Here is a 14,913-nt window from a genome sequence, read left to right on the forward strand (position 1 = left end):
ACTCTATGGAGACATTGTTAAAATGCTTGACACATTTTTCTGCCTTCATATGCATTGTGTTTTCCAATTTCACCATCACATCGATTCAATCTGCTTTTACATCAATTACTGCTCTAAGCACTACAAGTGACAAAACTGTCAATGGCCTAAAACACTTAAAAGGCCACCCAGGCCGAGTGCGGTGGCTCACGCCTGTAATCCCAGCACTTTAGGAGGCCAAGGCGGGCAGATCTCCTGAGGTCTGGAGTTTGAGACCAGCCTGACCAACGTGGTGAAACCCCGTCTCTACTAAAAATACAAAAATTAGCCAGGCGTGGTGGCAGGCACCTGTAATCCCAGCTACTTGGGAGGCTGAGGTGGGAGAATTGCTTGAACCTGGGAGGCGGAGTTTGCAGTGAACTGAGACTGCGCTACTGCACTCCAGCCTGGGTGACAGAGAAAGACTTGTTAAAAAAAAAAAAAAAAAAAGAAAAAAGAAAAAAAAAAAAAAAAAAAACACCACCCAGCTTTTTAGTGGTTTCTGTCTGCTCACTTATATTTTCCCATCTCTGTTCATTGTCAGCCATCAGCTGCAAACTCACACTCCTGTCTGTCCTCCTAGAGCAAGTATTCTTCTCCTTTTATGTGAATTGGGATAACATAACCTGCTAGATTTTTGTTCCAAGTACACGCAAATTGTGTGTGAGAGTTTTAGGAGTTTTCCTGTATATGAAGTGCACAGAATGTGTGGCATCTATTTTAAGAGCTACAAATGACCATCAGTAACATTTAGTGAGGAATTACTTTCTGCCAGGTCCAACACAGATCACTTGATATTCATTAATTTCACCTATTTAATATTTTCCATAACCTATTTTACAGATGCAGAACACAGAGTCTCAAGAAGACAACGAGTAGCTATAGATCACACAGCTACAAAACAGTGGTATAAAGACTTGAACCTAGTATGCTGGACTCTAGAGTCTGGTGGTTAGAAAGTCCTCCTCCACCCCCACCCAATAACACAAATGTACTTTTTTTCTCCCAAGATAGGACAAGTTGGGTAACCTGGGGAGAGGCTGTGTAAATCTACGCTCTCAACTCCCCTCTAGGCTGTTCAAGTTATTACAAGAATGGCCTACTCTAGGTAAGTTGTCCAGCTGTTTTATTTCACAGAACTAACTTTGAAGTGAAAGTGATGCTCATGATAAGAACAGAAACATCTGTCGGCTTCACTACGTGTGCATGAGCCTCGATTAAGGGAATCAGTGTTGATTAATCACTAACCTCGTTGGTGCCTTTTGAGTTTTCTAGCAAATGCTTCTGAATGTGGGAAATAAGGTTTTTTAAAGTAACCAATCCTCTGCTATTGTCATAAGGTTATTAGAGTTCAGCTTAGCTAGGTCTCCAATTTCAGTAGCAGGGGTAGTGTCTGATGACAAGGGGATACTAACTTAGTTTGAATGCTAAGGAGATACAGTGATATCTTTCACATACAGATTTTAACATTACAGTTTCTAAATGTGGATTCTTTTAAATTTTAGTGACCCTAACTATTTGCTCTTTACCAGTCTCCTTAATCGCCTCCAGTGCTTTTGTCCTTTCACACTTTCTACTTGGTTTAAATTGTGTAATGGTTTTCCCATCTCTCTAATCAAACTTGTGGACAAAAAATTTAGTACTTCCCTTTGTAAAACAATGAGATTAGATCTTTTTCTTCCTTGCTTTAAGATATTCCCCAAGTAGGAAGTCAAGCCTTAAATGAGGCCCAGCACTGTCATTTAACGTTCTAAGTAAGTAATCCAATTAGGTAGGTCTTTCATTTCTGGGTAAAAACAGTTTCATCAGGAAACTGACTGCAAACTAAATACGGGAGGAGCACCTGGGAGAAGGAACACCTCAGATTCCTAAAACCTTTCCCAGTTATAAAGCCTTCATTTCTTTTCTTTTAATCTGTACATCAGTCCAAACTTATCATACGGTATTCTGCCTTAAATTAGAAGCTCCCTAAAAGCTGTGGATGGAGGTTCTTTGTCACAACTTCCCCACGCTCCTCCCACACAAAACATAATCTCTTGCACAAAGTATAAGCTCTACTTCTCATTTAAGTATTTATTGGTCAGCTTTATACTTTATGACAGACACAATATTAGGCTCTGCAGATTCAGCCTTGTGTGTTTTGCAGAGTTGTAGATAAAAGAGAAACATGAAAACACAAAGCCACCATCCAACAGGACTGTAGGACTGTTTTCTTTTGCTCCTTGGTGGCAATTTTTAATTAAATCTGCATAGGCATTAAGTGAGAGAAGCCAAAATGACAGAAGGCTCACCACCTCCAAGAAGTTTCCAGAACCAGTTCCTGCCTGGAAACAGGAAGGGCTTTCCTGCTGCGTGTGCTGCCGGGCCCTGTTGGCAAGGTGCAGGCTTGCTCGGCTCACCTTTCCAAGCCCTTCCCCGATGTCCTGTGACATATTTCCCTTCTTCTTCTGCATCATACACTCAGGGAACATTATTAGCTCTTTATCTTAATGACCAAAGGAGCATTTTAATAACTCCTTCCTGAGGTGAACAGCAGTGTTCCAGAATCTAGAGCAAGATACCTAAAATTAAATGGGCTTAGGTTACTTCATGTTAAAGAGTCCCTGAGCCTCTGTATAAGAGCCATTAATTGCTTGCTATTTTAATAAATTGGTATTGTTATTAATGAGTTGACTTATTTTTAAAAAAGTAGAGCATGCATCAAGAATTGAAGATCCATTTTGGCTGAGAGGAGATGGTCGCTTGGGGCTATGGAGGAGGCAGGACAGTTTGACCTGAGAGCAGTGTCCTCTTGTGTTTTAACAGATTATGTCTCTGGATTCTATAAATTTTAGAGTCATCCAGGGGCCTCGCTTCCAGGATTTCCTCTCTTCATATTTATGAGACTGACAGGTTTGTTCTGCTAAAAGTTCAGAGAACTATAGGTCATGGTGCAGATTTTTGTCAAAGAACTTACTGTACAGAATTAGGTCACACACAAAAAAGTTGTAGCAACGTTTTCAGTGATGACATTAGAAATTTTAGGCAACCAAAAAAATAAGCTTTAAGGACCCCTTTACCTTGGTTAAACATGAATAAATAAAAAGATCACCAGCTAAAAACTGCTCAGGTGATATTTATGCCTCTGAGCAATTACATTAGAAGCAGTTGACAAAGTTGACAAAAGTGGTTGTTTGAGGCTTTGGCTTTGGGGAAGGGTCATTGAACTAGGATTCATAAATGCTAACCAATGAGATCCATGAAACCTTTGAAATGGTATGTGATATTTTGTGTATATGGACACTCTTCTGGAGTATGGGTCTATAGTTTTAATGATTCTCAAGGATCCATGAATCAAAATAGCATTAAGAAAAACTGTTTTTGTTTTCCTTCCTTCCTTCCATCCTTTTGTCCTTCCTTTATTCCCTGTAATTTCTTTTCCTTTTTTTTTTTTTTTTTTTTTTTTGAGACAGAGTCTTGCTCTGTCACCCAGGCTGGAGTGCAGTGGCATGATCTCGGCTCATTGCAACCTCTGCCTCCAGGGTTCAAGCGATTCTCCTGCCTCAGCCTCCTGAGTAGCTGGGATTACAGGTGCACACCACCATGCCTGGCTAATTTTTGTATTTTTAGTAGAGACGGGGTTTCACCATGTTGGCCAGGCTGGTCTTGAACTCCTGACCTCATGATCCACCCGCCTCAGCCTCCCAAATCCCATGCCTGGGATTACAGGCATGAGCCACCACACCTGGCCTATTCCCTGTAATTTCTTCATGAAGATGGAGAGCCATAATACTTCTCATCAAGATGAGTGGCTGCTCTTTAGCAAATGAGTATTTTCTACAGGATTAGGGAATTGTTCAGTGTGAATTCTGTATATATACACAGAGTTTTAAGTATTTTGTTAACATATAATTATTATGATTATTGAAACAAGGAAGGGCCATGATAATATTAACTCTCATATAAACTTTGTTCTTACTGTGCCATAGTTGTCTACTGTTTCACTGTTTCCTTGTATTGCCATCACTATAAAATGTTTTGGGAATGAGGTGGTGGGGGCAGGATGAGGATAACAAAAATAAAATCATTACAGGTTATGTTCAAACCCTACAATAGCTTCATGATGAAACATGCTTTTTTTTTTCAATCTATGAAGCTGACATTCTTTCCCACATCATTTTATCTTCTGAATCCCATAGTCTACCTTTGCTGTTGAGGTCGACAAATGTTGACTGAGTCTCTAATGTGCACTAGAGCCTGTGTTCTGGGAATGCAAAAAGAGGATGGTAGGGCCGGGCACAGTGGCTCATGCCTGTAATCCCAGCACTTTGGGAGGCTGAGGCAGGCAGATCATTTGAGGTCAGGAGTTTGAGACCAGCCTGACCAACATGGTGAAATCCCGTCTCTACTAAAAATAATAATAATAATAATAATAAGTTAGCCGAGCATGGTGGTGCTTGCCTGTAGTCCCAGCTACTTGGGAGGCTGAGGCAGGAGAATCCATTGAACCTGGGAGGTGGAGGTTGCAGTGAGCCGAGATCGCGCCACTGCACTCCAGTCTGGGCGACAGAGTGAGACTCTGCCTCAAAAAATAATAATAATAAAATAAAATAAAAACGTATGAAGTACTGATGCACCCCACATGGGTGAACATTGTAAACATTATTCTAAGGGAAAGAAGCCATGTACAAAAGCCCACATACTGTATAATTCCATTTGTTTGAGATGTCGACAATAGGCAAATAGAGGCAGAGAGTAGGTTAGTGCTTTTCAGGGACTGGGGAAAGGAGGAACACAGTGCTGATGGACTTGGGGTTTCCTTTTGGGAGTGATACAAACTTTTTAGAATTAGTAAATGGTGATGTTTGCACAACAGTTTGAATAGACTAAAAACTATTGAATTGTACACTTTATAGAGTAACTTTTATGGTATATGAATCATATCTCAATTTTTCAAAAAGGCAGTTGAGCTAAGGGAGACAGTCCTAGCCCTTGGGTACACAAGGTAATTGTTTTATTTCTTGGCTAAAATTTCATGACATTCTTTAACTCATTGTCTCTTTCTTAAATATCAAGGGTGCTCAACACCCTTTGTATCATCCCCATTTTTCTCATTTATAGGCTGTCTTTCCTTCTTCATTGTGTAGCATTCCTTTTCTTTTACATATTATTCCAAAGTGGGAGACTATTAACGAATTCATTATGACTAACATTTATCAGGCACCACTAGGAAATAGAGGATTTCTTTTTCACAGTTTAAGCTTCCCTTGGTGACAAAATGGCCTAATCTTTGGTTGACAAAAGCAAGATGAAGAATAATCCATTATGATGTATTGTGTACATCAATGACTCAGGAAGAACAAAAGCAGAAAGAGATGTTAGCATCCTATGGAAGAGGACACAGGGCTAGGCCTTGGCCCCATCAAAATAAAACCATCTGTAGCTCCTTGCACAATAATGTCATCATCAAACAAAACTTGGAAGACAAATGTAAGAAACGAGACTCATGCAAGCCAGTAATCTGTCTTTTCAGCTCATAAATACGGACAGCATAACTGTGAATGCTAAAGAGAATAATGCAATATAGAGGATACCTCCCAATGATGATGAACACATCCTTTTACTTTAAATATACTGCGTGTGTATTTCTGAGATACAAAGTAATCATTTATATAGTGCAGATTCTGAGAATTGACCTTTTCTGATGCTGCTGGCATTTCATTCACTGCAGTAATGACCTCCATTTCATCTTATAGCTTCTAATATTTTGTAATTATTGAACATTTACATGTGTATATACATATCATATTCATATTTAAATCTCTAAAAGAAAAGACTATAACTAAGTTAGCAAGTATGCCCAGCTCTACATATTTGCATCAAGATAATGCCCAGCTCTACAGAGATTTGCATCGAGATAACCTGTTCTCTTCACGGTTTGTGGTCACTTATGATAGTACTAACTAATTGCTTAGTATAATGGAATCTAGAATTACTCATATAGTTTAAATGTTTGTTAAAACATCTAGCTTATATTTCTTCAACTTTTGTTTCTTTTTATAAAAAAACTCTTTATAATGAATACACATGTCACTATAGGTCACTATAGTTACTCAGTTATTAAAAACCATTTCAGAAAATAGTCCACTTTCCACCCTGCCTCCTTTAAAAATGATGCTTTAGACGCTGGGTACAGTGTTCGTGATCCCCAACTCGATATACAGGTGTTTAGTTGCAAACGTGAAACTACTCCCATCACATTGTTCTGATGAAAACATGACGAGTAAGTTCACTGACCTGGTTTCACAAGGCCTGACTTTGATTCCTTCTTATATCGAGAGGACTGAATGCTTCCTTCACCAACCATTCCAATTGTGCATTTCTTTCTGGTGAAGTCTTCATCACTTCCAGGGCAAAAGCCAATGGGGCTGTTTCCAGCATCTGAGGGTGTCTTCACAGGAGACACTGACTGGCTGCTAGGACAGCCTGTGTCATCTAGAAGACAGGAATCAATAGGTGTTTAATGATGAGGAGGAAATCAATGATGGTGGTGAGAAGCCATGCGGTGCACCACACACACGCACACGTGCACTCACACACGTCCACTCTGCTTGTGAAGCCTAGGTTAACTGCTGTGGACTCTCCTCTCATGACGCTCCTTTCATTTTTCTATATTTTAATGCAAAACCTTTTTTTTTTTTTTTTTTTTTGAGACAGTCTCACTGTGTCACCCAGGCTGAAGTGCAGCAGTGCGATCTCAGTTCATTGCAACCTCCACATCCCAGGTTCAAGCAATTCTCATGCCTCAGCCTCCCAAGTAGCTGGGATTACAGACATATGCCACCAGGCCCAGGTATTTTTTTTGTGTATTTTAGTACAGACAGGGTTTCACCATGTTGGCCAGGCTGGAGGGTTTCACCATGTTGGCCAGGCTGGTCTCAAACTCCTGGCCTCAAGCGATCCACCTGCCTCAGCCTCCCAAAGTGCTGGGATAACAAGCATGAGCTACCAGGCCCGGCCCCTTGTAAGCTGTTTGACACAAATATTTCTGTAACACTCATTTTGTCAAAACATAAAGATATGTCTGTTTCAACACTTTATATAGTGTATTTTTGGGTCATACGTGTCCATAGATTTTTGGATGTGTTTAGTAACAAGAAGTTCACCGGAACAACTCAGGATTTTAGGGTGAACTCTTCAGAGTTTATATCTGGAAAATAAAATTACTTGAATATTACTGACCACATCCAGTTTTGGACCACTTGACCCATCAATTGGTTAACAGAGTTTGAAAGATAAGTCATCTGACTTTAGGGTTCAAAGAAGCAGAGTGAAGTGATCCTGTTTTATTATACACACACAACCAAAAATACATAAGATCAGATATATTGCTGTCTGGAGTAAACTGGTAAGATGAAAATGATATTCAGATTAGAAACATTCCTTTAACTTTCAAGTAACAGATTATTACCAGGGTGATTATATTAAGTTAATATTCACGATATGAAGTGACCTATGTAGATGCTTATTATGGAAACAGGAAAGTCGTACTGCTAACTCCTATAAATGCTTTCCACATTTATTAAAGTACTTATGATGGTTGGTTAATTTATTTATATTTTGATGAGCAGAACTGTATTGGACCTCAAAGCCAAATCAGTATTACTTAAAAGTACATCTACTCAAACTGATCAATTAGTGGTAAATTTACATTACTAAATAATCTTCATTATATGAAGATGTTTTGACACCACAGTTACTTTAGTAACTCATTAGACAAAAGAACAAATAAAGACATTTAGTACTAATAACTTTTCAGACATCTTGTGAATATTAAGGGAACTAAAATAATGTGCCATCTACCAAAGGCTATCTTAAAACTCTACAGCTTGAATAAAGATAGAAACAGAACTAGGCCTGAATAAAACATGCTGATTGCTAGAATCCATCTAAAGAAAGATTTGCCATTGCTTCATTTTTTGGCCTTTATTTCATTTTTCAATTACAAAATATCCTAATTCCTGGAACAGAGTGAACTTGGCACTAATAAAATGACTTATTTCTCTTGATAATCATGTTTTGACTTTTCGGTGTATTAGCATACACAGGACCTCTGTGGTCTGTTTCTGGAAGTGAATGGTTTTTAGTGTGCTGCTCATGCTTGCAGTCTTTGGGCTCTTTTAAATACACTGCGTTCTTCCTGAACTCCTGAAGAAACTCTGGCCTTCAATGGCAAGGTGATGAGAACCCTTCTTGGTGGCTGTTGCTCAGCTCTTTCATCATTCACTGCCCTTGCCTTTCCCTTACACTTACACACCCCAGGCTTCAACCCAAAGATATTTGAGCTCCTTTTTAAAGGTGCAAATTTGCTAATTACTCAGACAAAGATTCCAGCAATTTTACAAGGCACAACAGGTCTGCACAATGCCTCAGGAGAGCCTCTCTTAATTCCTATCCCAAAGCAGATAAATGAATGAAATCTAATCATTCAGCGTTCCCTGCTGTCTTTAACATTATTTCCTTATGAGTCAGTTCCATAAATCACTTCTTTTGAAAGAGAGATGTCCCTACAAAATAAAAATCTATGCTTCAGAGTGTCTACCCTAAAAAACTCAGATTTCCTGAAAACTCTCAGACTCACAGGGATAAAATTAAACAATTTCCAGCATTGAGAAATGCTGTCAAAATTATACCTTGGGTTCTATTACATTTTTCTGCAGTTAAATGAGAAAGAATGTGTGCCCACCATGTTTTCAGTGCTAGTCCTTTCAAAGATTAAGTGCTGGGGTCTGGTTAAAATTTGAGAACTGAAATTATTTAGAGTGGTGGCAGTGTGTAAGAGGCAGTAGGAATGTTTAATCTGGAGTGTGATGTCTCACCTGTCATCAGTATTTACAGCCAGGATCTCCAGAAGCAGGGAATGAAAAGATTAAAACCTAAATAAATCCTGAACTTTGGATCCATCTTACAGGATTTAAATCACTACAAAAAGATCTCTTAACTATCTACTCTTGTGCTTCATATGCTGTGTGTGGGGGGAATAATAGGAATATAAGACATGGTCTTTCATTGGTTAAATGAATATGTATCAAGTCCTGGCACTGAACCAGCCTACAGGCATTGTACCCAGGCCCCATCCTGGTGGAGTTTATAAATAAGCCAAAAGGATCTAGGTATATGTCACTTACAATGCATAGTTATTGTAAACTTGCAAGTCTGATGAAGTTAATCCATATCCAAGAAAATCTGTGGGTTATGGGAGAAGCCTGGGGCATTTGCCTGTTTTGTCTAATGCACCCGACACTAACAAAGGAATCTAGTTTCAGAAAGGGCAGGGCCATGAATTTTCCTACTACAGAGGGCACATTTTATCTATGAAAAGTAAGACCCCAGCAAAGGCACAGAGCTTCACGTGCTAGGGAGTAACCTGAGGTATTTTTCTTTGTGCAGCACTGAAGAAGAAGTTATCCTTACAAGTCTTGTTTAGGGCTCCTTCTCTGCTCTCCCTCCTCCTCTCTTCCTCTTCATGGCCGGTTGGAAGCTGACCACCATTCAAATGGAGATAACACTCCTTTTCAAAATTCTATGAAAAATATTCTTAGTTCTCATTTATCTGAGATTCTTTTTTTTTAAGACTTAAATGACTTCTGCTTCATTAAACAATGAAATAATTTGAGTATCTATTATCTATCTATCTATCTATCTATCTATCTATCTATCTATCTATCATCTATCTATCTATCTTTTTAAGACAGAGTCTCGCTCTGTCACCTAGGCTGTAGTGCAGTGGTGTGATCTTGGCTCACTGCAGCTTCCACCTCCTGGGTTCAAGTGATTCTCCTGCCTCAGCCTCCCGAGTAGCTGGGATTACAAGCATGTGCCACCCACACTCAGCTAATTTTTGTATTTTTAGTAGAGATGGGATTTCTCCATGTTGGCCAGGCTGGTCTTGAACTCCTGGCCTCAAGTGATCTACTTGCCTTAGCCTCTCAAAGTGCTGGGATTATAGGTGTGAGCCAGTGTGCCTGGCCACATTTACTCTGAGATTCTATGAATAGTAAAGCCAAGCTGATGTTCTTTAGTTGTTTATATTTAATCTGACCATACTAAACTACATGTGGACCAAGCACATATTAAAGAGATTTATTTATTAAACCTGCTTCAGTTAAACTATGTGAATGTGCCTTCTGTTTGCTGCTGCTACCTGACTGCTGAATTTTCCTGTACAATCTATAGATTTATAAAGATATATTTATAATTTTAGCTTTTATATTAATATAAGGAAATTATCAATGACAAAGATTTCTAATATGAGAAAACCGTTTCTGGGCAGGAAATTGCAGAAATACCGAATAATCTGCCCCTAAAGTGTGGGACGTTTCAAATTTCCAGAAGAATGCCTGACAAAACTATGAACATTTTAGTCTGGTTTTGCCATAGGGAAGCTTTGCTCCAAGGTTTTAGGGAAGAAGATGTAGAAGACTGTTGGTCTATTACAGAGAGGAATTTACATCACAGGCGTGTGTGCACACACACACACACACAAGCACACACCCCTCTTACAGAGTTGAGTTTTTACATTTCTTTCTCCATTATTCGAGGTAAGTATAACTTTACTTAAAAAACATGGGATCACTTTACATGCTTTATACAGTGTGATCCATTTGAAAATATGGGACAATTTCCTTCCAGGGGCTGCTATTTTAAATCCTCCTTAGACGGGTCCAAGATAGCCTCTGGTGGAACTCAGGTAAACGTTACCCTCCTCAAGGCCACATCTAAATGATCACCTTCTAAGTGAAGGAGACTAATTTACATGTCCTCATTGATTTTATTAGAAATCAGTTCTTTTGTTGTTGTTCTTGTTCATTTGCTTAAAATTGGTGAACACACAGGATTAAGGGTAGTAGAAAGAATACTCACAGATCCAGGAACCTCAGAGGTTGTGGGCTATCTAAAGTACTGTTAAAAATATATGCCTATGGAATGGAATAGTTTCCAAATTGTCATCAAGAAAATAAAAAATATGCTAAGGTCTATAAAGACAGATGAGAAAAACCAGCAACTGTTACAATTTTGTAGCCTAGATGTTGTTAAAAAATGATTTTAAAAATCCATATTTCCTCTCTCTTTACATTATAAGGTCTTTGAAATATAGGATATAGTTAATAATTATGCAACTACTTATAATTCTGAAAAATATGTGCCTAAGTACTTTAAAAACACTTTGAATCTCATTTTAAATGTACTTGCTAATTAAATTAAATCTGTTGAGGTTGTTAAAATTTTAGCTTAACTTTCAATTATAAAACCAATAATTCTCATTGTGTGAAATCTGAAATACAAAAGAGTATAAAGAGGTAAAGAATAAAATAAAGACATACTATTCTCCTATAATTGTGTTACCCAGAAAAATATTTTGTGAATACAGTTTACTTGCGTGTTTGCTTTTTGTTTTATCAAATTTTCAACATATATTTTAGACAGTTTCATTATCTGTCATTGAAAATTTCTCCCTGGAACTTGCTAGGCTAGAAAGAAAGAAGCTATTAAAGACTAATGGGAACTAACGCAAAGGAGGCCCCATTGGTTGAGTACCAAAAAGAATAATAAATGCAAGTGACTGATAATCACTGGATATATAAAAAAACTGAGTTCATGGTCATATAAAAAAACACATTACAGAGATAGAGAAAGGCCCCTTTCACCCCCAAAATGCCCAACTCCCTGGAAATCACCGGAAATGATCCAAGGACTAATTCTTTATATTGAAAATTGGCAATTAAACGGAAAGAAAGAATTAGCATGTATTTTTATTGTAAAAAGTGTTCTTATATAAACTGTATCTCAGTGTAACTGAAATCCCTCATTGTTATTGGAAAGTTTGTCCTTACAAAAGCATTCTGGTTAATGAAAGCAGATGGAATAACAGAAATAGAAAATTGCTATTTTGCAACCTCGAATGAAATAATTGATTTAGGCAACAAATGTAATAGATAAAACCATTAGACAAAGTCTAATAGAGAGTTTACAGTAGAGGGATCAGGCCTTACCCAAATGCACCCATCGAGTCTTCTTCCCATCTCCAACAGTGTGAAAACCCCTCTGATGCGATGTGAGAATGAGGCATGCAGCACTCCCTATGAAGAATTCTTGCCACACACAAACACACAATTGCCCCCAAATCCAATCAAGGCTTTAAAGCTAATGTTCACCTTATGAAATATATAGAAAATAGAATAATGAGTTAAATTAGAGATTGGCAAACTGCAGCCTGCAGGGCAAATTTGGTCCACTGCCTGCTTTTTCGTAAATAAATTGTTATTGGAACACAGCCATGCCCAATCCTTTATATATTGTCTATGGTGGCTTTCAAGGCTACAATGGCAGAGAGTTGAATAACTGCATCAGAGGCCATCTAGCCAATGAAATAAAAAATATTTGCTATCTGGCCCTTTATAGAAAAAGTTTGTTGATTTCTGGGTTAAATTATACCACAGGAAAGCAAATAGGCACTTTTGAGAAAATCTGGGATATTTCATCATTCTCTGTCATACCAAGGAATTATGTTAATCATGTTAGAAATTAAAAGGGCACTGTGATTATGTAAGAAAATGTGCTTTTTTTTAAAAAAAAGTTATGCATGCTGAGGTATGTTGGTAGACAAGAAATGACATGATGTCTGGAGATTTGCTTTAAAATGCTTCCACAAAGAAAAGAGAGACATAACAAATACAGGAATATCCTGCTATCATTTAATCTAGATAAGTGGGTAATAAGCACATGAGAGTTCACTGCAGTATTCTCTGTTTTTGAGTATGCTTTTTAAAAGTTTCAAAATATTTTATTTGATTTCTTGAAAACATTATTTTAAAGGAGTACTGATTTAAAATAGATATAAACATCACTTTTAAAATGTGTTTGTTTATTTTCAGACAGAGTCTCGCTCTGTTGCTCAGGCTGGAGTGCAGTAGAACAATCATACCTCATTGCAGACTCCAACTCCTGGCTCACATGATTATTCCACCTCAGCCTCCCTAGTAGCTGGAACTATAGGCTCAGGTCACTGTGTTCAGCTTATGTTTAACTTTTTTTTTTAAGAGACAGAATCTTGCTTTGCTGGCCAGGCTGGTCTCAAACTCCTGAACTTAAGTGGTCCTCCCACCTTGGCTCCCAAAATGCTGGGATTACAGGTGTGAGTCACTGCGCCCAGCCAAACATAGCATTTTTAAAGACCAATCCTTCTTGTAGGAAGAATTAGTTTGTTTTAATTTTTCTCACTATTATTAAAATTGCTTTACAAGGCCGGGCGCGGTGGCTCACGCCTGTAATCCCAGCACTTTGGGAGGCCGAGGCGGGTGGATCACGAGGTCAGGAGATCGAGACCACGGTGAAACCCCATCTCTACTAAAAATACAAAAAATTAGCCAGGCGCGGTGGCGGGCGCCTGTAGTCCCAGCTACTCCGGGGGCTGAGGCAGGAGAATGGGGTGAACCCGGGAGGCGGAGCTTGCAGTGAGCCAAGATCGCACCACTGCACTCCAGCCTGGGCGACAGAGCGAGACTCCTTCTCAAAAAATAAAAATAAAAAAAAAAAAATAAAATAAAATAAAATTGCTTTACTACACATTTTATAGATACATCCTTGGTCAAATCTTTGATGAGCTTATAAAATGTATGTCTAGTGGAATTACTAAACTTCCAAGAAGTTTGAGACAACTTATATTCCTATTATTGTATGAACATACTCCACTTATTAAATACCTGCCAGTACTAAATATTATTTGGTTTACATTTTTTGAAGTTAATTAAAAATAAATTTTGATGTCTTAATTTACATGTATTTAATTGTTTGTGAAGCTCAATGTCTTTGTATGTTCATTGACCTTTTAAATTTATGCTATGAATTGTTCAAGTCCTTGATAATTTTTCTGTTTGGATGTTCAGGTTTTCTTACTGATCTGTAAGAACTCTTTATATGTTAAAAGCATCAACCCTTTGTCATACTTCACTGTTTATTGTTTGCTTTTGACTTTATAATGTTTTTGACATTCAAACCTTGCTCTATTCTGTCAAATCTCTCCATATGTTCCTTTGTGATTTCTTCCAATACTTTTATGCTTAGAATGTTCTTTTATTATTCAAAGATCAACCAAATATTTGCCTATACTTTCTCCTCGATATTTATAGTTTTACTTTCATTTAAATTAAATCTATCTGGAATCCATTTTAAAATGTGATATGAGGGTTAGATACTAACTTTATTATTAATATTATAATTTTAAGGAAGTCTACCCATTACTTTGCAATGCTTTTATGATGAAAATTTGAAAGCAATAAAAACTTTTTGCATAATTCATTTATATATTTCAAAATATTAGATTGCCCAAAGTGTGCATGTGCATATCATAAACTTTCCTGATAATTAAACAAAAATGCCTAAAAACCAGTGCCATCAAACACATTTGGTGGCAATTATGATGACCAAGTCCCTACTAAAATCTTCTAGCTGAGGCTGGCAGATCCCTTGAACTCAGGAGTTCGAGACCAGCCTAGGAAACATGGTGAAACCTAGTCTCTACAAAAAAATACAAAAATTAGCTGGGCATGATAGTGCATAGCTATAGTCCCAGCGGAGGTTGCAGTGAGCCACGATTGCACCACTGCACTCCAGCCTGGGTGTCTGAGTAAGATCCTGTCTCAAAAATAATCTTCTTACACCAATTACAGGTAAGAATAAAACACCAAGTTCTAAAAATTACAACTATTAATAAAATATTTCTTCAAAGTCCAAAAAGCATCTCTAAAACTGCTGGCTCCTTTTTGAATTTAGATCTCAGAGCCCACTGGCTTTCAAAAATGTTGAACTAAACAATTCCAGAAGACACTTAAAAACAGGCCGGGCGCGGTGGCTCAC

At 37.9% G+C, this 14,913-nt stretch overlaps 1 protein-coding gene across 7 annotated transcripts in view; it reads right to left on the reverse strand.

Annotated features, from left to right (window-relative positions):
* SYBU (syntabulin) overlaps positions 1 to 14,913 on the reverse strand; it is a 117,547-nt gene that overhangs the window by 38,972 nt on the left and 63,662 nt on the right. For all 7 annotated transcript variants that reach the window (XM_032760283.2, XM_032760285.2, XM_032760281.2 and 4 more), the window contains one exon: positions 6,295 to 6,492. In XM_032760283.2, the coding sequence (XP_032616174.1) occupies positions 6,295 to 6,492 (198 nt within the window). The remainder of the gene's footprint in view (positions 1 to 6,294; positions 6,493 to 14,913) is intronic.

Source organism: Hylobates moloch, unplaced genomic scaffold (genome assembly GCF_009828535.3).
Source record: "Hylobates moloch isolate HMO894 unplaced genomic scaffold, HMol_V3 SCAFFOLD_9, whole genome shotgun sequence".
NCBI lineage: Eukaryota > Metazoa > Chordata > Mammalia > Primates > Hylobatidae > Hylobates > Hylobates moloch.